Here is a 25,232-nt window from a genome sequence, read left to right as displayed (position 1 = left end):
GGATTTGTACAGTATCCTGCTGTGTTGGTTCTCACAGGTATCCTGATGATATCAGTGGTGATTTCCTGCCGCAGGCTGCAGTTGGATGCAGCTGTGCTCTTCTTCGGTGTGAATTTATGTGGCTGATTATCAGGGAGGGTTTTTGTCAAAGTGAGAGCGACATTGAGTCACTGTGTCTACTTGCTGCACAGTAATAAACGCCACTGTCTTCTGGCTGTCTGGGTTTCAGCACTTGAAGTTGAGATTTCGCTGAGCCGTCTCCAGTCACATTGAAATACTGTTTGAATGGACCCTCCATGGTTGGGAGTGTGGTATATAAATATCCAATGAGTTTAAGGTCAGATTCACCCATCGGCTGCTGGTACCACAATATTACATTGTATAAACTGATTGAATGGCTGCAGCTGATTGTTGCTGGAACATGAGGACTTCCTAATATTGATGATGGAGCCTGATGGACTTTAGTGCTCCGTGAACGACCTGCATTTAAAGAGAAAGGCTTTGAGAACACAGAAACAATAGATTTGACTTTTATCGACCAGTTTGAATGTGAACCTACAGGAGAGCCAGAGAAGCAGCAGAGTGATCCTGTTGATGTTTCCCATCATGATGTCTTCATCTTCCTCTGTCTCTGCATCGACTGACAGACTGAACAGACGTTATGGCATCAACTTAGAGGGGAGGAGACAGATTCAGATTATTTTAAGGCACCTTCCTCGTGAACATTCATTTTAGTGGTGTGTTCTGTTTGGTCTGAATCCATCCATCCTGTCACATGATGGGGCTCTGTCGTGATGCTTGTCAATTAACAGCTAATCTGTCTTTGTTTTGCCTTAATTAACATAAAATTGCTTCCACCAACCTCAGGCCAGACTTAGTACTCTGGTCCCCCTCACTAAAGACTTCTTACATAGTAGAGCTCACAGTTCCATGGGAAAACTTGATTGAAGAGGCCTACAAACGTAAGAAGCTGCACTACGCAGAGCTAGCAGCAGAAGCAAAGCAGCGAGGCTGGAACACCAAAGTCTATCCAGTGGAGGTAGGATGCAGAGGATTCGTTGCTTCTTCTACCATCAGATTGCTGAAGGAGCTGGGATGCCACGGTCAGGCTCTGCGGCGGACCATCAGAGCAATCTCAGAAGTGGCTGAACGAGGCAGCCAGTGGATTTGGTTCAAGCGGAATGATCCGGGCAGGGCTCCTAATACATCCGCATAACCCACTGGAGAACCCCCACCTGTCAGCCTTTCAGCCGTCTGCCATTCCCAGCAGCAAGGTGAATCTCGGGACAATTGAGCACAGTACACAAGCTGAGGATTGATCACCCTGCAGCTGGCAGTCTTTGTGGAGGGTGTATAGTGTTAAAAGGCCGAAACATCTGATGATACAAGGGTACACTACTGATGATGTGTCCTGTGCCCAATTGTCTTGAAATGTCACAACCCAGGCAACCCTCCCACAAACTCTAAGAACCCCCACCTGTAAACTGTCAACCACTCCAAACAACAAGGTGAATTTCGTGGAAGTGCTCACCACCTATTGGCACAAGGGACAGCTTTTAACACCACGTCCTGTGTTTTTTCATTCTGTTGGTAGTCAAACAGAGTGTAATGAAACATTTGTGATTGTTCTTGGGTCCTGATGCTTCCAGGTGTAAGTCTTTATCTTTGGCAGTAAACACAGAGGTGATGGTGGTTTATAGATAAAATGTTTTTATTCTAGATTCAGACAGTCACAGAATACAGTTCAGTCATTGTTAACCATCAGTGCAGTTCTGTATGGAAAGGGTCACAAAGGCAAATCAAAAAGATTTCGACTGAAAATAAATAGTACTACTACACAGCACTGACTTCTACAAGTCATGTCAGGAAACGTGTTAGTATTAAATACAATGTCTGTATTCATTTCACATTTACTGTGACTTTATCCCTGCTGTAAAAAAAGAAATTAGCCACGTGTTGCTACACTCCAGTGTACTGTAAAAGCAACTTGTCACAAATAAAACTGAATACAAACCAAAAATCTTAAGGCAGTCTACAGGTCTAGAGCTCCCCCTATAGATAATTAAAGACACTGATGTCTTATAGTCACTGTGACACCAACAGTTGGGTATTTGTACAGCTGTCTGAGTCGCCTGCATCACTGTGTTTACTCACAGCACAGAAATACACTCCACTGTCCTCAGGCTGCAGCCTCTCCACTGACAAAGATCCAGTCTGAGCATCGCTCTTCTTTGCTGGAAATTTCTCCTCAGTGAAGCCGCTCTCGTATTGATGTGGGGAAGATGGTTGCGTGAAAACTATTTGCTTCATTCCCTCTCCTGGTAGCTGTCTGTACCAGTACATCTGGTAAAAGGTACCATCCTTAGTGTGGCTGCAGTTCATTGTGGCCGACTGACCCTCGTCCAGCCACACCAGGGGGGTCTGGGTGACATCACTCCCATCAGTAAAACCTGTGGGGGTAAAGCAAAATCACATCATGTTACAGGACCACCAGGGACTCCTCTTCATCATGCAAACTGAATGATCAAAATCAAATCATTAATATACATTTTTTAGAATTTCATAGAAGTTGGAAGACAACAGAAGTGAAAATGTCTCCTCTGGTTCATCAGCATCATAATGTTCAGTACCTACAATCCAGAGCAGAGCTGCAGAGAGTTTGATCAGACCAGCTGTGATCATTATTGTGTTCTGAGCTAAATGAGACCAGAGTCGCTGTCAGTCTGTGTGACGTTACAACAGAGAGATGAAGAGCTACAGGTGGGAGGGTCTCTGTATTATATAATGTTCTGTGATTGTACTTGAGGTCCCCCTACAGTACAGCAGATAAATAGACTCACTAACAGAAAGAGCACCGGGGTTTTTGTACAGCTATTGAATGAGTCTGTATCACTGTGTTGACTCACAGCACAGAAATACAAGCCTTTATCTTCTGGCTTCAGATCCTTCACTGTGAATGTCCCACTCTCATCCTTAGTCTTGGTGGCTGCAAATCTATCTTTGCTGAAATCTCCAAAATCGTGATTTTCGTTGCTCGTTCTTGTGTACACAATTAGTTTCATTGTTTCTCCTGGCCGCTGTCTGTACCAGTACATCTGGTCGTAGCCAACACCCTTGGTGTGGCTGCAGCTCATTGTTGCATTATCACCCTCGTCTTTCCACAGTATGTCAGTCTGGGTGACAACATCACCAGCAGTTAGACCTGTGTATAAAACACTTTAAGTTAGTGAACATTTGAACTCTCATTCTGTGTAAATGATTTTCAACTTTTGCTTGTGACCCTAACAAAGGTTAAAGGCTGTAATGTAGTCAGTAGATCTCACCTTTTATCCAGAGCAGAAGTATTAAAAAGCTCAGGAGACCATGTTTGATGATGTCCATGTCATTCAGAGACTGCAGCAGGTGTAATGTAACTGTCAGTGTAGTTAGAGATCTATAAAGTTGTAGGTGGGAGTGTCATATGTTCAGTCCTGCTGGCTCCACATTGTGTAACGGGGAGTGTTTGTGGTCCTTGAGGTCCCCCTACAGTACATGAGATGGAGGGATAGAGATGTGCCAACAGAGCACTGGGGTTTTTGTACAGCTATTGAATGAGTCTGTATCACTGTGTTGACTCACAGCACAGAAATACAAGCCTTTATCTTCTGGCTGCAGATTCTTCACTGTGAATGTCCCACTCTCAACCTCAGTCTTGGTGGCTGAAAATCTATCTTTGCTGAAATCTCCAAAATCGTGATTTTCGTTGCCCGCTGCTGTGAACACAATTAGTTTCATTGTTTCTCCTGGCCGCTGTCTGTACCAGTACATCTGTCTGTAGGCAACACCTTTGGTGTGGCTGCAGCTCATTGTTGCATTATCACCCTCGTCTTTCCACAGTATGTCAGTCTGGGTGACAACATCACCAGCAGTTAGACCTGTGTATAAAACACTTTAAGTTAGTGAACATTTGAACTCTCATTCTGTATAACTGATTTTCAACTTTTGATTGTGACCCCAACAAAGGTTAAAGGCTGTAATGTAGTCAGTAGATCTCACCTTTTATCCAGAGCAGAAGTATTAAAAAGCTCAGGAGACCATGTTTGATGATGTCCATGTCATTCAGAGACTGCAGCAGGTGTAATGTAACTGTCAGGGTAGTTAGAGATCTATAAAGTTGTAGGTGGGAGTGTCATATGTTCAGTCCTGTTGGCTCCACATTGTGTAACGGGGAGTGTTTGTGGTCCTCAAGGTCCCCCTACAGTACATGAGATGGAGGGATAGAGGTGTGCCAACAGAGCACTGAGGTTTTTGTACAGCTATTGAATGAGTCTGTGTCACTGTGTTGACTCACAGCACAGAAATACAAGCCTTTATCTTCTGGCTGCAGATCCTTCACTGTGAATGTCCCACTCTCAGCATCAGGCTTGGTGGCTGAAAATCTATCTTTGCCGAAATCTCCAAAATCGTGATCTTTGTTGCCCGCTGTTGTGAACACAATTAGTTTCATTGTTTCTCCTGGCCGCTGTCTGTACCAGTACATCTGTCTGTACTGAAAACCCTTGGTGTGTCTGCAGCTCATTGTTGCATTATCACCCTCGTCTTTCCACAGTATGTCAGTCTGGGTGACATCATCACCAGCAGTTAGACCTGTGTATAAAACACTTTAAGTTACTGAACATTTGAACTCTCATGATTTTCAACTTTTGCTTGTGACCCTAACAAAGGTTAAAGGCTGTAATGTAGTCAGTAGATCTCACCTTTTATCCAGAGCAGAAGTATTAAAAAGCTCAGGAGACCATGTTTGATGATGTCCATGTCATTCAGAGACTGCAGCAGGTGTAATGTAACTGTCAGTGTAGTTAGAGATCTATAAAGTTGTAGGTGGGAGTGTCATATGTTCAGTCCTGTTGGCTCCACATTGTGTAACTGGGAGTGTTTGTGGTCCTTGAGGTCCCCCTACAGTACATGAGATAATTGTAACAGATGTGCCAACAGAGCACTGGGGTTTTTGTACAGCTGTTGAATGAGTCTGTATCACTGTGTTGACTCACAGCACAGAAATACAAGCCTTTATCTTCTGGCTTCAGATTCATCACTGTGAATGTCCCACTCTCAGCGTCAGGCTTGGTGGCTGCAAATCTATCTTTGCTGAAATCTCCAAAATCGTGATTTTCGTTGCTCGTTCTTGTGAACACAATTAGTTTCATTGTTTCTCCTGGCCGCTGTCTGTACCAGTACATCTGGATGTAGTCACCACCCTTGGTGTGTCTGCAGCTCATTGTTGCATTATCACCCTGGTTTTTCCACAGTATGTCAGTCTGGGTGACATCATCACCAGCAGTTAGACCTGTGTATAAAACAAGTTACCACAAGTGAACATTTGAACTCTCATTCTGTATAAATGATTTTCTACTTTTGATTGTGACCCTAACAAAGGTTAAAGGCTGTAATGTAGTCAGTAGATCTCACCTTTTATCCAGAGCAGAAGAATTAAAAAGCTCAGGAGACCATGTTTGATGATGTCCATGTCATTCAGAGACTGCAGCAGGTGTAATGTAACTGTCAGGGTAGTTAGAGATCTATAAAGTTGTAGGTGGGAGTGTCATATGTTCAGTCCTGTTGGCTCCACATTGTGTAACGGGGAGTGTTTGTGGTCCTTGAGGTCCCCCTACAGTACATGAGATGGAGGGATAGAGGTGTACCAACAGAGCACTGAGGTTTTTGTACAGCTATTGAATGAGTCTGTATCACTGTGTTGACTCACAGCACAGAAATACAAGCCTTTATCTTCTGGCTGCAGATCCTTCACTGTGAATGTCCCACTCTCAGCATCAGGCTTAGTGGCTGCAAATCTATCTTTGCTGAAATCTCCAAAATCGTGATTTTCGTTGCCCGCTGTTGTGAAAACAATTAGTTTCATTGTTTCTCCTGGCCGCTGTCTGTACCAGTACATCTGGAAGTAGCTGCCACCCTTGGTGTGGCTGCAGCTCATTGTTGCATTATCACCCTCGTCTTTCCACAGTATGTCAGTCTGGGTGACATCATCACCAGCAGTTAGACCTGTGTATAAAACACTTTAAGTTACTGAACATTTGAACTCTCATTCTGTGTAAATGATTTTCAACTTTTGCTTGTGACCCTAACAAAGGTTAAAGGCTGTAATGTAGTCAGCAGATCTCACCTTTTATCCAGAGCAGAAGTATTAAAAAGCTCAGGAGACCATGTTTGATGATGTCCATGTCATTCAGAGACTGCAGCAGGTGTAATGTAACTGTCAGTGTAGTTAGAGATCTATAAAGTTGTAGGTGGGAGTGTCATATGTTCAGTCCTGTTGGCTCCACATTGTGTAACGGGGAGTGTTTGTGGTCCTCGAGGTCCCCCTACAGTACATGAGATGGAGGGATAGAGATGTGCCAACAGAGCACTGGGGTTTTTGTACAGCTATTGAATGAGTCTGTATCACTGTGTTGACTCACAGCACAGAAATACAAGCCTTTATCTTCTGGCTGCAGATTCTTCACTGTGAATGTCCCACTCTCAGCATCAGGCTTGGTGGCTGAAAATCTATCTTTGCTGAAATCTCCAAAATCGTGATTTTCGTTGCCCGCTGCTGTGAACACAATTAGTTTCATTGTTTCTCCTGGCCGCTGTCTGTACCAGTACATCTGGATGTAGTCACCACCCTTGGTGTGTCTGCAGCTCATTGTTGCATTATCACCCTGGTTTTTCCACAGTATGTCAGTCTGGGTGACAACATCACCAGCAGTTAGACCTGTGTATAAAACAAGTTACCACAAGTGAACATTTGAACTCTCATTCTGTATAAATGATTTTCAACTTTTGATTGTGACCCTAACAAAGGTTAAAGGCTGTAATGTAGTCAGTAGATCTCACCTTTTATCCAGAGCAGAAGAATTAAAAAGCTCAGGAGACCATGTTTGATGATGTCCATGTCATTCAGAGACTGCAGCAGGTGTAATGTAACTGTCAGGGTAGTTAGAGATCTATAAAGTTGTAGGTGGGAGTGTCATATGTTCAGTCCTGTTGGCTCCACATTGTGTAACGGGGAGTGTTTGTGGTCCTTGAGGTCCCCCTACAGTACATGAGATGGAGGGATAGAGGTGTGCCAACAGAGCACTGAGGTTTTTGTACAGCTATTGAATGAGTCTGTGTCACTGTGTTGACTCACAGCACAGAAATACAAGCCTTTATCTTCTGGCTTCAGATCCTTCACTGTGAATGTCCCACTCTCAGCATCAGGCTTGGTGGCTGAAAATCTATCTTTGCCGAAATCTCCAAAATCGTGATTTTCGTTGTCCGCTGTTGTGAACACAATTAGTTTCATTGTTTCTCCTGGCCGCTGTCTGTACCAGTACATCTGTCTGTACTGAAAACCTTTGGTGTGGCTGCAGCTCATTGTTGCATTATCACCCTCGTCTTTCCACAGTATGTCAGTCTGGGTGACATCATCACCAGCAGTTAGACCTGTGTATAAAACAAGTTACCACAAGTGAACATTTGAACTGTCATTCTGTATAAATGATTTCCAACTTTTGATTGTGACCCTAACAAAGGTTAAAGGCTGTAATGTAGTCAGTAGATCTCACCTTTTATCCAGAGCAGAAGTATTAAAAAGCTCAGGAGACCATGTTTGATGATGTCCATGTCATTCAGAGACTGCAGCAGGTGTAATGTAACTGTCAGGGTAGTTAGAGATCTATAAAGTTGTAGGTGGGAGTGTCATATGTTCAGTCCTGTTGGCTCCACATTGTGTAACGGGGAGTGTTTGTGGTCCTCAAGGTCCCCCTACAGTACATGAGATGGAGGGATAGAGGTGTGCCAACAGAGCACTGAGGTTTTTGTACAGCTATTGAATGAGTCTGTGTCACTGTGTTGACTCACAGCACAGAAATACAAGCCTTTATCTTCTGGCTGCAGATCCTTCACTGTGAATGTCCCACTCTCAGAGTCAGGCTTGGTGGCTGAAAATCTATCTTTGCCGAAATCTCCAAAATCGTGATCTTTGTTGCCCGCTGTTGTGAACACAATTAGTTTCATTGTTTCTCCTGGCCGCTGTCTGTACCAGTACATCTGTCTGTACTGAAAACCCTTGGTGTGGCTGCAGCTCATTGTTGCATTATCACCCTCGTCTTTCCACAGTATGTCAGTCTGGGTGACATCATCACCAGCAGTTAGACCTGTGTATAAAACACTTTAAGTTAGTGAACATTTGAACTCTCATTCTGTATAAATGATTTTCAACTTTTGCTTGTGAACCTAACAAAGGTTAAAGGCTGTAATGTAGTCAGTAGATCTCACCTTTTATCCAGAGCAGAAGAATTAAAAAGCTCAGGAGACCATGTTTGATGATGTCCATGTCATTCAGAGACTGCAGCAGGTGTAATGTAACTGTCAGGGTAGTTAGAGATCTATAAAGTTGTAGGTGGGAGTGTCATATGTTCAGTCCTGTTGGCTCCACATTGTGTAACGGGGAGTGTTTGTGGTCCTTGAGGTCCCCCTACAGTACATGAGATGGAGGGATAGAGATGTGCCAACAGAGCACTGAGGTTTTTGTACAGCTATTGAATGAGTCTGTATCACTGTGTTGACTCACAGCACAGAAATACAAGCCTTTATCTTCTGGCTGCAGATCCTTCACTGTGAATGTCCCACTCTCAAACCCAGGCCTGGTGGCTGAAAATCTATCTTTGCCGAAATCTCCAAAATCGTGATCTTTGTTGCCCGCTGTTGTGAACACAATTAGTTTTATTGTTTCTCCTGGCCGCTGTCTGTACCAGTACATCTGGATGTAGCCAACACCCTTGGTGTGGCTGCAGCTCATTGTTGCATTATCACCCTCGTCTTTCCACAGTATGTCAGTCTGGGTGACATCATCACCAGCAGTTAGACCTGTGTATAAAACACTTTAAGTTAGTGAACATTTGAACTCTCATTCTGTATAAATGATTTTCAACTTTTGATTGTGACCCTAACAAAGGTTAAAGGCTGTAATGTAGTCAGTAGATCTCACCTTTTATCCAGAGCAGAAGAATTAAAAAGCTCAGGAGACCATGTTTGATGATGTCCATGTCATTCAGAGACTGCAGCAGGTGTAATGTAACTGTCAGTGTAGTTAGAGATCTATAAAGTTGTAGGTGGGAGTGTCATGTGATCAGTCCTGTTGGCTCCACATTGTGTAACTGGGAGTGTTTGTGGTCCTTGAGGTCCCCCTACAGTACATGAGATAATTGTAACAGATGTGCCAACAGAGCACTGGGGTTTTTGTACAGCTATTGAATGAGTCTGTATCACTGTGTTGACTCACAGCACAGAAATACAAGCCTTTATCTTCTGGCTTCAGATTCATCACTGTGAATGTCCCACTCTCAGCGTCAGGCTTGGTGGCTGAAAATCTATCTTTGCTGAAATCTCCAAAATCGTGATTTTCGTTGACCGTTGTTGTGAACACAATTAGTTTCATTGATTCTCCTGGCCGCTGTCTGTACCAGTACATCTGGTTGTAGCCAACACCCTTGGTGTGGCTGCAGCTCATTGTTGCATTATCACCCTCGTCTTTCCACAGTATGTCAGTCTGGGTGACAACATCACCAGCAGTTAGACCTGTGTATAAAACACTTTAAGTTAGTGAACATTTGAACTCTCATTCTGTATAAATGATTTTCAACTTTTGATTGTGACCCTAACAAAGGTTAAAGGCTGTAATGTAGTCAGTAGATCTCACCTTTTATCCAGAGCAGAAGTATTAAAAAGCTCAGGAGACCATGTTTGATGATGTCCATGTCATTCAGAGACTGCAGCAGGTGTAATGTAACTGTCAGGGTAGTTAGAGATCTATAAAGTTGTAGGTGGGAGTGTCATATGTTCAGTCCTGCTGGCTCCACATTGTGTAACGGGGAGTGTTTGTGGTCCTCGAGGTCCCCCTACAGTACATGAGATAATTAGTTTTGGGAACAGTGCCAACAGAGCACTGGGGTTTTTGTACAGCTATTGAATGAGTCTGTATCACTGTGTTGACTCACAGCACAGAAATACAAGCCTTTATCTTCTGGCTGCAGATTCTTCACTGTGAATGTCCCACTCTCAAACCCAGGCCTGGTGGCTGAAAATTTACTTTTTTTGTCTTTGCCAAAATGTTCAACATCATGATCTTTTACGCCAACTAATGTGTACACCATTAGTTTTATTGATTCTCCTGGCAGCTGTCTGAACCAGTACATCTGGTAATAGCTGCTACCCTTGGTGTGGCTGCAGCTCATTGTTGCATCGTCACCCTCTTCTTTCCACAGTTTGTCAGTCTGGGTGACATCACTTCCATCAATTAGACCTGTGTGTGTATAACAGTACATAACAGTGTTCATACAGTAGAGCATTTATAAACAATTATCACCTGCTCATCTCTGAAATAAAAGAGTAGAAATGCAGAGGGTGTTTAGTCCTGGCCTCAATAATTTCACATCTAGACTTTCAGCAGAATAGTATGATGATGATAAGGTCCTCCTGTTATCACTATACAAAACTCTGCTGTAAAACAATAATAATTGAATGCAAATTGCTATTAAAGTGTGTTGTTTTATATATGGGAATAGTTTTGCTGATATGATGCATGATATTGCGTTAAAAATCTATTATTTTATATGATTTAACATACATTCGCCATGCAGTAGGGCTGCACAATTAATGAAACATTAGTTGTGATCCCGATTTTGGCTTCCCAAAATTAAATGAACATGATCGACTGCGATATTGATGTTTTTAAAACGCGTGCGTCGCTCATAGAAAACTCCGCTGCACATCAAGTCAAGCGTATTGCTGGATATGTTACTCATTTTGACTGTCAAAATGAAAATGCACTGAATTCAGGTGAAGAACCTTATTTTAAGTCTTATTTTGATGCAAAGATATGTACAGTCGCAGGAATGTAGCACAGCATGGAAGTGAAAGCAGTCTGTTTATTTAATGTGAAAGTGCAATAAAAATATTTTGTCCCTTAAATCAATGAATAATCGTGATAAATAATCGTTATCTCAATATTGATCAAAATAATCGTGATTATCATTCTGGCGATAATCGTGCAGCCTTAACATGTTGTGATAGATTTTAATCTCAGAAAGAAAAAAAAAGTCTTATTTTAATCATGATATTGATTTCAACCATACTGCCAGCCCTAGATCTTTACCTTTCATCCAGAGCAGAAACAGTAACACGCTGAGGAGTCCATGTTTGACAATGTCCATGTTCTAAAGGTCCAAGTATCATATATAACTGTTGTTGTAGTGTTCAGTGTAGAGATATGAAGAGTTGCAGGTGGGAGTGTCTCTGCAGTGTGTGACGGTCTCTGATCCTGTTAGCTGCTGTATAAAAACATGCACGGTGAATCAGAGTGTAACTGGGAGTGTTTGTGGTCCTTGAGGTCCCCCTACTGTACATGAGATGGAGGGATAGAGGTGTGCCAACAGAGCACTGAGGTTTTTGTACAGCTATAGAATGAGTCTGTATCACTGTGTTGACTCACAGCACAGAAATACAACCCTATATCTTCTGGCTGCAGATCCTTCACTGTGAATGTCCCACTCACTAAGTCAGGCTTGTTGGCTGCATATTTCTTTAAGGTGTAATCATTAATATCGTGATCTTTTTCGCCCATTGATATGAGCACGATTAGTTTAATTGATTCTCCTGGCAGCTGTCTGTACCAGTACATCTGGAAGTACCGAGGACCCTTGGTGTGGCTGCAGCTCATTGTTGCATTATCACCCTCGTCTTTCCACAGTATGTCAGTCTGGGTGACATCATCACCAGCAGTTAGACCTGTGTATAAAACATTTTAAGTCAGTGAAAATTTGAACTCTAATTCTGTATAAATGATTTTCAACTTTTGCTTGTGAACCTAACAAAGGTTAAAGGCTGTAATGTAGTCAGTAGATCTCACCTTTTATCCAGAGCAGAAGTATTAAAAAGCTCAGGAGACCATGTTTGATGATGTCCATGTCATTCAGAGACTGCAGCAGGTGTAATGTAACTGTCAGTGTAGTTAGAGATCTATAAAGTTGTAGGTGGGAGTGTCATATGTTCAGTCCTGCTGGCTCCACATTGTGTAACGGGGAGTGTTTGTGGTTAATGATGATTATATCCATGTTCTGTCTGACAGAAACTACTTCATATAGTTGATATGAAGAGCTGCAGATGGGAGTGTCAATGCGTTTTGGGAGGTCACTCTGTCAACGGTATCAGTATCGTAGTATAAGTAGTACTAAAAAAGTTTGAAAAATGTTGGAAAAAAAAGTCTGAAAAAAGTAAAAAAAAAAATAAATTAAAAAAAATAAAAAGTCTGAAAAATGTCCCAAAAAAAGTCTGAAAAAAAAGTTTGAAAAATGCTGGAACAAAAAGACTCTGAAAACAAAAGTTTGAAAAATGTCTGAAAGAAAAATGCTGGAAAGAAAAGTCTGAAAAAAAAGTCTGAAAAAGGTAAAAAATAAATAAATAAATAAAATAAAATAAAAAGTCTGAAAAAAGTCCCAAAAAATAGTCTGAAAAATGTCTGGAAAAAAAAGTTTGAATAATGCTGGAAAAAAAAAGTCTGAAAACATGTCCCAAAGGAAAGACTGAAAAATGTCTGAAAAAAAAGTCTGAAAAAATGTCCGTAAATATATGACTAAAGAAAATTTGAAAAAAAGTCTAAACAATGTCTGAAAAAGGTAGAAAAAAAGGTCTGAAAAAAGGTTTGAAAATGTTGGAAAAAAGTCTGAAAAAGGTAAAAAGAAATTAAATTAAAAAAATTAAAAGTCTGAAAAATGTCCCAAAAAAAGTCTGAAAAATGTCTCAAAAAAAAGTCTGGAAAAAAAAGTTTGAAAAATACTGGAAAAAAAGTCTGAAAAAAGTCAGAAAAAATATCTGAAAAAAAACAGAAAAAAATGTCTAAAAACAATTTTGAAAAATGCTGGGAAAAAAAGTCTAAACAATGTCTGAAAAAGGTAAAAAAAAAAAAAAAGGAGAGAAAAGGTCTGAAAAATGTCCCAAAAGAAAGACTGAAAGATGTTTGAAAAATGTCTGAAAACAAAAGTTTGAAAAATGCTGGGAAAAAAAGTCTGAAAAAATGTCTCAAAAGAAAGACTGAAAAATGTCTGAAAAAAAAGTTTGAAAAATGTTGGAAAAAAGTCTGAAAAAATGTCCTTAAATATATGACTAAAGAAAATTTGAAAAAAGTCTAAACAATGTCTGAAAAAGGTAGAAAAAAAATGTCTAAAATAAAGTTTGAAAAATGTTGGAAAAAGTCTGAAGTAAAGTCTGAAAAAGGTAAAAAGAAAAAGAAAATAAAAGAAAAAGTCTGAAAAATGTCCCAAAAAAGTCTGAAAAATGTCTGAAAAGAAATGTCTAAAACCAATTTTGAAAAATATTGGAAAAAAATGTCTGAAAACAAAAGTTTGAAAAATGATGGGAAAAAAAGTCTGAAAAAATGTCTCAAAAGAAAGACTGAAAAATGTCTGAAAAAAAAGTTTGAAAAATGTTGGAAAAAAGTCTGAAAAAATGTCCTTAAATATATAACTAAAGAAAATTTGAAAAAAGTCTAAACAATGTCTGAAAAAGGTAGAAAAAAAATGTCTAAAATAAAGTTTGAAAAATGTTGGAAAAAGTCTGAAGTAAAGTCTGAAAAACGTAAAATGAAAAATAAAATAAAAGAAAAAGTCTGAAAAATGTCCCAAAAAAGTCTGAAAAATGTCTGAAAAGAAATGTCTAAAACCAATTTTGAAAAATATTGGAAAAAAAAGTCTGAAAAAAAAAGTTTGAAAAATACTAGAAAAAAAAGTCTGAAAAAATTTCTTGAAAAAGGTTTGAAAAATGTTGGAGAAAAAAAAGTCTAAACAATGTCTGAAAAAGGTAAAAAAAAAAAAATAAAAGTCTGAAAAATGTGCTAAAAGAAAGACTGAAAAATGTTTGAAAAATGTCTGAAAAAAAAAGTTTAAACAATGTCTGAAAAAGGTAAAAAAACAAAAAAAAAAAAAGTCTGAAAAATGTCCCAAAAGAAAAACTGAAAAATGTCTGAGAAAAAAGTTTGAAAAATGTCTGAAAAAAAAGTTTGAAAAAAAAAAAGTCTAAAATAAGTCTGAAAAAGGTAAAAAAAAAAAAAAAGTCTGAAAGAAATCTGAAAATAAAAGTTTGAAAAATGCTGGGAAAAAAAAGTCTGAAAAAATGTCTCAAAAAAAAAAATAAATAAATAAAATATGTCTGAAAAAGGTAAAAAAAAAAAAAAGTCTGAGAAAAATCTGAAAATAAAAGTTTGAAAAATGCTGGAAAAAAATGCCTGGAAAAAGTCTGAAAAAAAATTATAAAAAGAAGTTTGAAAAATGTTGGGAAAAAAAGTCTAAACAATGTCTGAAAAAGGTAAAAAAAAAAAAAAAAAAAAAAAGTCAGAAAAATGTGCCAAAAGAAAGACTGAAAAATGTCTGAAAAAAAGTTTGAAAAATGTCTGAAAAACATGTTTGAAAAAAAAGTCTAAAAAAAATCTGAAAAAAAAAGTTTGAAAAATGCTGGAAAAAAAGTCTGAAAAATGCCTGAAAAATTTTGAAAACAATTTCTTAAAAAAAGTTTGAAAAATGTTGAAAAAAAAAGTATAAACAATGTCTGAAAAAGGTAAAAAAACAACAAAAAAAAAAAGTCTGAAAAATGTGCCAAAAGAAAGACAGAAAAATGTCTGAAAAAAAGTTTGAAAAATGTCTGAAAAAAAAGTTTGAAAAATGTTGGAAGAAAAAGTATAAAACAAGTCTGAAAAAGGTTAAAAAAAAGTCTGAAAAAAGTCCCTAAAGAAAGTTTGAAAAATGCTGGAAAAAAAGTCTGAAAAAATGTCTGAAAAACATGTTTGAAAAAAGTCTAAAAACAAATCTGAAAAAAAAAAGTTTGAAAAATGCTGGAAAAAAAGTCTGAAAAAATGCGTGAAAAAAAAGTTTGAAAAAAAAAAAAAAAAAGTCTAAAAAAAGTCTGAAAAAGGTAAAAAAAAAAATTAAAAATAAAATAAAAAAAAAAGTCTGAAAAATGTCCCCAAAAAGTCTGAAAAATGTCTGAAAAAAATGTCTAAAACCAATTTTGAAAAACGTTGGAAAAAAAAGTCTAAAAGTCTGAAAAAAAAAGTTTGAAAAATGCTGGAAAACAAAGTCTGAAAAAAAGTCTGAAAAAAAAGTTTGAAAAATTTCTTAAAGGTTTGAATAATGTCCCAAAAGAAAGACTGAAAAATGTCTGAAAAAAAAGTTTGAAAAATTTCTTTAAAAAGGTTTGAAAAATGTTGGAAAAAAAAGTCTAAAATAACTCAGAAAAAGGTAAAAAAAAAAATTAAAAAAAAAGTCTGAAAAAAGTCCCAAAAGAAAGTTTGAAAAATGCTGGAGAAAAAAAGTCAGAAAAAAGTCAGAAAAAAAAGTCTATGTATTCAGTTATGTTGGAGACATTTTGTAATGACAACAGATGGAATCTAGCTGGACTGATATTATTAAAAAAGTGCAGCTGATGTGAAATTACGAAATTTTTACCTTATTTTTTTATGAACCTTAACCTAATCGCACATTTTTTATCTGTTCAAAATGTACTTTAAAGGGAGATTTGTCAAGTATTTAATACTCTTATCAACATTGGAGTGGATAAATATGCTGCTTTATGCAAATGTATGTATATATTTATTATTGGAAAACAATTAACAACACAAAACAATGACAAATATTGTCCAGAAACCCTCACAAGTACTGCATTTAGCATAAAATATATACTCAAATCATAACATGGTAAACTCAATTCCAACAGGTAACAACAGCTGTCAGTGTGTCAGTGTGCTGACTTGACTATGACTTGCCCCAAACTGCATGTGATTATCATAAAGTGGGCTTGTCTGTAAAGGGGAGACTCGTGGGTACCCATAGAACCCATTTTCATTCACATATCTTGAGGTCAGAGGTCAAGGGACTCCTTGGCCATGGCAGTTTTTCCACACCAAAATTTAGCGCAAGTTCAGAGCGTTATTTAACCTCCTTCGCAACAAGTATGACATGGTTGGCATTAATGGATTCCTTAGGATTTTTAGTTTGGTATGATACCAGTATCTTCATTCTAGCTTTAAAACTGAGCCCTCTACAATCTAAAAATTGCAAGTTGCGTTAATGTGTTAAAGAAATTAGTGGTGTTAAAACGAATTAATGTTAACACATTATTATCGCGTAAACTTTGACAGCCCTATAAATGACCTATATCGGGATAGAAGATTTTGTCTTGATTGTTTAAGCTTTTGACACAGTGTCACAAAGGATGTGGTGTCAGTAGTTTTGTCCTCAGAGTGGGTTCATTCAAAGCTGCAGGTGTTCAGGAGCCTCAACACGTTGTCTCTCTGCAGACAGATAAAGGAGAGTTTTTGTATTGACGTGAGGGGAATCTGCAGCACTGTGCTGACTGGCAGCACAGAAATACACACCGCTGTCATTTAATGAAAGATCAGAAACATCGAGGCGGGAATGTTTACGGCCATCTCCGTCAAAGCTGATTTTTCCTACTGCGTCTTTCTCGATATTTACGAATTCTACGTTCAGATTTCCCAGAAGCTTCAGAGCTTTGTGTTCATCTTGTTTATACCAGAGAATAACATCATAATTTGTTATGCTGTGTGAACAGTTGATCTCACTGGCAACCGATTCACCAGTTCTCTTAATGATGAAAGGAGGTGTTTGGAGGACACTTCCACTGAGAGAGGCACCTGTAGAAAAATACACACAGTTACTTAAATCATTAGCTATGCAATGCAACATCTTACTTTGTTTGCTGTATTTTTCTCACCTTTAATCCACGGCAGACGGAAGAAGCAAACTATGAAAAGCATTAACATCATGTTAAAGACGATGTGACCCTCTATGATCAGCTTTTTGTTCAGGTCCTGTCAGCTCAGCACCTGTAGACCAGAGCACATCACTGTTACATTATAATGAACAGGGGAGGTGTCAGTTATCTACAGCACAGCTAACGTCATTAGCACTGTGTTGATGATGTTATCTATTCCAGTGTTAGTTGTTCTCTCTTTGTTTTATATGTTGAAGTTTGTCTCCCCCTGCTGATGTGAGAAATACTGTTGGTGCATTCAGAGAGTAAACGTTTTGTGAATTTTTACCATGAAAAGTTGTTTTTTTCCATTTCACAGAAATTTGCAAAAAACAATTGTTGATAACTTGTGTCACTTAAAGTTAAAATGCATCGCTTGAGTTACATTTTCTTTAATTCAAAACACCCCAAATAGACAATTAGAAATCTTAACTCCGGAAGTGACCTGCAGATTATCTTATTTACTGTATATTTACAACTGCAGACTTGATGCTGTAATGTAGTAAGTGGTATCAGATTCCTATTCTGCTTGTATGTCTGATTGTGATTTGAAGGCACAATACTTGAAAAATCAACTTCCTTGGTTTGTGCCTTGATTGTATTCTAGCTCTGACTGTCTGCTGTGTTGCAGGTTCATCCAGCAGAGGGCTCCTGATAGTCGTCGAGCTGAAGTCTGGTGTCTCCTCATGTACAGCCTCCACTCAGCAGCAGCTCAGAGGCCAGGGTGAGTGTTAGTCACATCTTCACATACATTAAAAGAATGTGTAAATACACGTCAACATGCTAACACTCTACAGCCATGTATAGAGACTGCTGAAGTGCAGATTAGACTGATGAAACGTGAGCAAAGTCACAGTGAAGAGCTGAGCCTGACATACACCAGTGTGTCCTCTACGTTCATATTACAGGGCTTAATGCTACATTCAAATGTTTTGCCTAGATCCGATGTTTCTGACGAGATTGTTCACATTCGTGTTTGACATGGCCCATATCTGACATCAGTGTGAACGGATCTCAGCCCTGAAACGCCTCACATGCAACCAATAACGTCACACACATGGGGGGCCGCTGTCCGACAGCGAATTGTTGAGAAAATACACAGTGGAGTTGTTGGAGTCCAGTGACTGCCAGACTCTGTTAACATTTTGCTCAATTTAACAGATCTGGGTTCTGTTACACAGATGTTACTCTTAAATCTTAAGGTATGACTTTGTGTGACTCCTAAAGAAAGACTTTTCATTTTGGCTGATATTTAACTTTACCAGGAAACTTCTTCTACAAGGTAGTTTTACGATTTCTTACGACTCATAAACAGACACATTCAGCGAACGTGATTTAAAGGTCCCATATCATGCTCATTTTCAGGTTCATACTTGTATTTTGTGTTTCTACTAGAACATGTTTACATGCTGTAATGTTAAAAAAAAAAAATATTTTCCTCATACTGTCTGCCTGAATATGCCTGTATTCACCCTCTGTCTTAAACGCTCCGTTTTAGCGCATTTCAACGGAATTGCAAAGGAATTGCAACAGGATTGCGTTGCTAGGCAACAGCTTGGGTTCGTGTGTACTTCCTGTCAGTTGATGACATTCACATACACTGCAACCAGGAATAAACTGGGACACATTTAGAATATTTATGCTTAAAATTGTGTCAAGTGTCTAAATATTGTAGATTTGTGACATCACAAATGGGCAGAAATCTTGACAGCTTGTTTCAAATGCAGAGTTTCTGAATACAGACTGTGTGTATTTCTCTGTGGATTGAGCGTTTCGATACTTTCACAGTATTTATATAGGACTTAAGCCTGCTTTATAATAAAAAAACATGAAAATCTCACTTTTTTATAATATGTCCCCTTTAAGGGATTTTGGAGTGAACTTGTGAAGTCAGTTAAATGTGATGAAGCCAACATCAGCCATCTTCAAAATAAGTTATTCACTGAACATTGTGATGAAGCTGTTCTGTTTTCTAGACGGTCACTATGATTTATCTTTCAGGTTACTATAAATGATTTCAAATATAAATCCAGTAAATCTACACCTGTGACATTGCTCCATATCTGCTGTTCTGTTTGAACCTCAATATTATGATATTTCACTGATACAGGGCTGTAATTGTTGCTGATTCTGTCACATAGAAGGAGCTTCTCTCTTTTATTTAGACTCTGTATTATTTATTTTTGTCTAATTGTTTTATTATTAAGTAAAAATATTTTTTTACTGTTTGGATCCTACACACACGACTTGATGTTCGGGTTTGCACCACAAGAGGTCGTTTAACATGACAAATGAAGAGTCTCATTCGGCTGCTTGAAACTGAATAATGTAGTTTATCTTTGTATCTAGCTGCTGAAGTGTATAAACAGCTGAAATCTTCTAGATCTGCTGTTTCTTGTTGCAGTTTAATCAACCAAACATCATCTGTCCAGTCAGAGAAGTTAATATGGAAGTTAAACAGAGACCTGCAGCCTCCTTATTTAAACTTCCTAAAATACAAATGTGGCTTATTTGCCTTTTCAAGTTTTTGGGTTTGCTCTAAACCTGTGATAGTAATACCAGGTGTGCCAGACGAGCAGTATCAGTAAGGCTGATGATGTCACAGATATAGACATTATATATGTTTGTTCAACCTTATAATGTTTTATAATTGTATTAAATCATTATACTAGTCAAGTTTTATTGATATACTATATAGCATCTATTAACCCTCACGTCTGTTTGACATTTAACATTTTAAATTGATTTAACTAGGGCTGTAACTAACGATTATTTTCATTGTTGATTAATCGATTAGTTGTTTGGTTTATATAAAGTCAGGAAATGGTGAAAAATAGATCAGTGTTTCCAAAAGCTTAAGATGACGTCCTCAAATGTCTTGTTTTGTCCACAACTCAAAGATATTCAGTTCACTGTCATAGAGGAGGAAAGAAACCAGAAAATATTCATGTTTAAGAAGCTAAAATCAGATAATTTAGACTTTTTCTTCTTAAAAAATGACTCAAACCGATTAATTCGATTATCAAAATAGTTGGTGATTAATTTAATGGTTAACAACTAATTGATTAATTGTTGCAGCTCTACACTTAACCCTCATGTCAACATGTACACATCTGTATTTATTTGGAAACTTTCAGACCACTGTTATAAGATGATTTATTATCTATTTCTAAATAAATACTTACTTTTGAGGTAAAATCTCTCCTTCAGTTTTGTTTACTAGTGTCTATAAACCTGTGATAATGATGGTTTTAAATAAAACCAGCAGATTGAAAGTGATAATATGGCATCTCCCAGCATGATGGCTCTGTGCAGTCTGGATGCTTTTGTTGCAGCAGGTCTGAGGTTTCATCCTGGACTCTTCTGGTTCAGCTCAGCCGTCTAGTTTAGCTCCAATACAAAACCCCATTATGAAAATGACAAATTTATCAGGAGGCATTTACTGTTTCTCAAATTTCTCATATTACTCACTTAGTTTATATCTTGAAATATGGTTTATTAGAAAAGGAACGTATCACTTTTGCCCTGCATTTACTATGATCTTTTATTATGAACCCATAAGGTGGTCGTCTTTAAATTGTTTTCTGAGACTTTACAAATAATGCAGAGAGAGAGTGAACTTGTATTTCCTAACAAACGAATGGAAAACAACAACTTGTAAAGAGATATAATTATGTAGCTCACAGATGTCAGACACCATGTTTACGTTGTTTCCTGTTTATGCGACTTGATGAAGCACAAACATGTTTTTCAAGGAAACAAAATAGAATCATGTAATTCCTCAGTTTGAGTCCCACTGGGGTCTTAACTGATAAAAAAATATATATAATTTTGATGGAGAACAATTTAGAAGCATTTAGTAAATGACCATGATGTGAATCATCTATTGTGTCTTATAGTAGTGATTAATAGGAAGATGATTTATAGAGGAATTTACTATGAAACACCCTCCGTTTTTTGTTTATTTAGTTTATTTTCTGGTGATAGTTGTCTTTAGTCTGTGAATGCAACTAAATTTAGTTTCCATCTGTTATCTACTGCAACATAAAAACATTCAGAGGACAGAAAGCAGCTGTTGTTCGAGATATAACACACATTTATGTGTCACTGTGGAGCTTCAGTTGACACAGAAAGTGAAGTTCTCCAGCTGTTTGCTCAGAGACGTGCAGTGCGGGGGGGTTGGTGGTGGTGCAGAGATGCAGCTGCGCTCTGTGAGCCGGAGGTTGTGGTGAAGAGGAGGGTTGCACCTTTGTCATTTCTCAGCACAGTGAAGGATCTGCAGGCTGCTCTGTGACCACATCCTCTCCTCTGCTGTCGCTCTCTGCAACAACAGCTTTGACCTTCTTTTCTACACAGATGAGAACGGTGACTTCCTGTTGTTGTGTGGTGGACTCACTCTCTGACATTTACTTTCCTACTGACGCTGTTTGAACTGAAGGAATAAACTTCTTTATTCATGAAGAGAATGTAAACCGTCATAAACTTCTCTCACTTGTGTAAGAGTGGAGAAACTAGATATCACTTAAATAAATCCACTTTAATAAGGTCAAGTGAATTTTAAAAATTTAATTTGCCGATTTAATTGATCAAGTAATCAGAGATTTAAGTCGCCTCTCAGTTTGCTTATTGGAAAATGTTCTGACTCAAATTAACCTGCTTATGAAGTTTCCCTGAGCTGAGATGTTTCAACATCATGTAGATGAGAAATAACTGATTTCTCAGAAAAGAGGCAGACAGTGTGAGGTATTTTTAGCTTTCACACTATCTGTGGAAAAAGTGATGTTCAGTGTCGGATGAGATGTGAGAGCACTGAGGGGGGGATGGTATCCTGACTGCATATCAGCACAAGAAGTCTGATATAAAGGTGAATGCATGAACTTTTCTGGTTTAGATCCATACTGTATATAAACTTGATCATCATTTTAAGAACAGATTATCAAAATCAATAAGTCGCTCAGTCTTTTAGATCATCTGACAAACTTTTATTGAGAAGAAAATTAAGCATCAAATAGTTCACAACCACAAAAGAAAAGAATTTAAACTTAAATGTATATATTGAATGCATTTACATATGAATGCAAATATGCTGTGACATACAAAGCGGTGGAAATATAACCACAATGTTCTCCAAACTTTATTTACAGAAACCACGATAAAGATGGTTTATTCAGCTCTCAGTTGTTCTGCTTTCCAGCTGAACTCTGCAACAGACAGAAAGGACACAATGAGCTCGTTCATTCACATGTTAAAATGTACGAAGCCGGTTTTATATAACTGATAAATCAGAGGTTTTTCAGGACCCTTACAAGATAGAGAATACACCGGGGAAACGTTACGGAAAACGAGGAGGGGGAATGGAGCGACTCACTGATATTATGATATATCGGCTTAATCTTTGCTTCTTTAAAACTTTAGTCTGAAATGAAGGTTAGTGCTGAGACCTTTTCTGGTTTAGATACATACTGTATGTAAAGTTGATCATCATTTTTAGGACAGATTATCAAAATCAATAAATAAGCAATAATAATCTTCTAAATCATCTGACAAACTTTTATTGAGAAGAAGATTAAGCATCGAATAGTTAATTAAATATACGTAAAACGACGTCACGTAAAACAACTTTATGTAAAACAACTTTATGTAAAACAACTTTATGTAAAACAACGTTGCGTAAAATGTTACGGAACAAGCGTAAAGTCAACGTTTACTTTTTTAAACGGGACACAAACAGCGGTCTCCTGGGTGAAAGTGTAGATTTAAAAATGTAAATATTATTTGTTGAACTATGAAGCCTTTTACAAAAACATAATCACATGATAATTTAAATGAATGAATCTGAAAACTTTTCACGGACCCCCTGGCAGAGTGCCACGGACCCCAGAGGGTCCCCGGACCCCACTTTGGGAATCACTGGGATGAATAATAGAATAGATGAGCCTGTTGGATAAAAGGTGAAACATGGAGATCATGTAGAACAAACCTGAAGCTTCCACACCAGAAACGCTACGAAGGCTCCGTAGATGCTGCTCTTGATGATGAAAACAGCGTAGGAGAGTTTGGCGCTCTGTGTGATCTTCAGATATTTCGCTGCAGGAAGGTCAAACATTTACATCAGGGACATGATTCAAAGAGGAAACATCCATGTGGAGACCAAACTAAAAGAATATATTTACCTCTTGTCATGAGATCTACAGTTGTTAGAAGAATAAGAAATAGATTAGACGAGGACAGACGATTGTTGATGTATTTAGGTCATTTCTGAGTTCTAAATGAAACCTACCTTTGTCTCCTTGGATTGATTTTGGATAATTTATAGTATCCTCCCCATTGAAGAAGCTGACCTTGCAGGTGAATCTTTTGGTGGGTGTGAACCAGTCTTTGGCAGAGACCCTCAGCCTGCTGGTGATCGTGTAAGTCGTGTTGCCTTCCCGCAGGGCAGCTTCGTCAGTCGCCACACCAGCGGTGACATTTTTCCCGTCGATCTCCCAGAATACACCGACATGGTCCGGGTAGAATCCACTGGCCACACACACAATGGTCTTCTTGTTTCGACACTCCTTTGGTGAAGGTCGAAGCACTTTCACTGTCGGTCCAGTGACATTAAGATCTTTTTCTGCAGGACAAAGGACAGAAATCACTAAATTAAAACTGCCTTTAGCTGACTAAACTTTGTGCCATAGAACAGAGAGATTTATCTCAAACTTTACGTTTTCTTTTGCAGTTTTGACGCACAGCAACACGATGCTGCTTTAGCAAATCACTAAACAAGACATTCAAACAACCCTAAACTTCACTTAACACAATAATCCTCAGGTTTAAGTTAAGAGAAGATCACAATACAAACATTTCTGCACGTGATTTTTCATAATTTTCTTACCCAACACTGTCAGTTTGGTGCCACTGCCAAAGTAAGCAGGATTGTAGTTCACACTGATACAAGGCTGCAGAAAAACTGCTCGAGCTTTTTCAGCACCGAGAGCTCTAAACTGTCTTTGTGCTCGTTTTCAGATAAGCTTTTAACTGTGCACACAAAACTCGAAGAAATGCTTTTACCAAATGAAATCTTGACATTATTAAACTGCTGTTTTAAAGTCCATCTAAGAGCATACGATTAAACAAATTTGATATCATTTTCTATGATATCTTTTGATATATTATGTCTGTATATATCGAAAAAAATGTACTGCCTTACCTAAAACGGTGAGTTTAGTTCCAGCTCCAAAGTAAGCTTCTGACTGACTCACAGTGTTTCACAGAGATGATAAGAAGTCGCTGTGAGAGGAATAATCTGGGTGTACAGCCAAATGTTTTATTGCTGCACGACTTAGACGATGCTTGTTTTTACCAACATAAACTAACTTCTGCATTCACTTTAAAATGAGTAAACTTTGTTCACTACCATCAAATAAAATGTATATAAAACATATTCTCAATATTGCCTATAATCTTAACATACAAATAAGCTGTGAATGATGCTCTGAGAGATGTTTTTGTTGCAGGTTTTCTTACCTAAAACAGTGAGTTTAGTTCCAGCTCCAAAGTAAGCCTCGTTGTAGGAGCACAGAGACCTTCGACTGTTACAAAAACTCTTCCTACTGCCTCTCTTTATCTGGGACACTTTGAAAATACTCCAACTTTGTCACTCTCTGACTCTCTGACATGTAAAGACTTTGACTTTAAGCTGCCTTAGTTTGCAAAAGTGTCAAATGTTCCTCCGCTAACACTCACCTTTTAAACATCCACATGCTTTTCTGACTATTTTAGGATTATTTAGCTCAGTAACTGGATTGGTTAATAATTTATTTGTAAACTGTCTATAAACATTATTTGGATGGATATTATAAAGTTGCAAGTGATGATTATGACACCTTGTTAAATTGTTAATAAATACTTTGTAAAGCATCTTTAAACATTATTTAGATAGATAGTTAATTCATGTATCAATGGTTAATAATTGTTTTCTGGTCCATCTCTCTATGTAATGTTTAGAGATGTTTTACAAACAATTTCTTAAAGGTTTAAAGTAATTTGGTAATCACTAACGAATACTTAATATAGTGTATAAAATGTTGTAATGTGAGCGACAATAAACTTTTAATAGTTTATTAATGTAATCAGAATCTAATTGTTATCATCATTATTATTTATTTCATATTACACAAACTAATGATGAAATAATTTCATTGTTTGTTAACAGTAAAATAAATATTAACTAGGTTTAATTAACTATCAATTTACCATTTATAAATGATGGTTATTATAAAGTGTTACCGTCACCTCTCAGTTTGCTCATTAGAAAACAGCTTGTGACGTTTATCTGAGCTGAGATGTTTCAGCATCGTGTGTGAAGGTGAGAAACAGTTTCTTTTCTCAGAAATCAGATAGACGAG

The 25,232-nt window shown here is 37.8% G+C and overlaps 1 protein-coding gene and 4 gene segments (V, D, J or C); all 5 read right to left on the bottom strand.

The window, feature by feature from the left end:
* The window catches only part of LOC119504433 (T cell receptor beta chain MC.7.G5-like), a 98,219-nt gene that overhangs the window by 52,953 nt on the left and 20,034 nt on the right, over nt 1-25,232 (bottom strand). The gene's annotated exons all lie outside the window — the stretch shown is intronic.
* LOC119504449 lies at nt 1,602-2,780 on the bottom strand. The segment is given in 2 exon segments: nt 1,602-2,450; nt 2,631-2,780. Coding segments are annotated over 2 exon segments (417 nt in total).
* Nucleotides 5,500-6,367, bottom strand: LOC119504447. The segment is given in 2 exon segments: nt 5,500-6,039; nt 6,161-6,367. Coding segments are annotated over 2 exon segments (450 nt in total).
* Nucleotides 7,040-7,743, bottom strand: LOC119504448. The segment is given in 2 exon segments: nt 7,040-7,464; nt 7,587-7,743. Coding segments are annotated over 2 exon segments (450 nt in total).
* LOC119504444 lies at nt 9,130-9,913 on the bottom strand. The segment is given in 2 exon segments: nt 9,130-9,600; nt 9,722-9,913. Coding segments are annotated over 2 exon segments (507 nt in total).

The sequence above is a fragment of the Sebastes umbrosus genome, chromosome 16 (assembly GCF_015220745.1).
Source record: "Sebastes umbrosus isolate fSebUmb1 chromosome 16, fSebUmb1.pri, whole genome shotgun sequence".
NCBI classification, from domain to species: Eukaryota; Metazoa; Chordata; class Actinopteri; order Perciformes; family Sebastidae; genus Sebastes; species Sebastes umbrosus.
The sequence above is the reverse complement of the archived record's forward strand: the minus strand, read 5'-3'. Positions and strand labels throughout refer to the sequence as shown.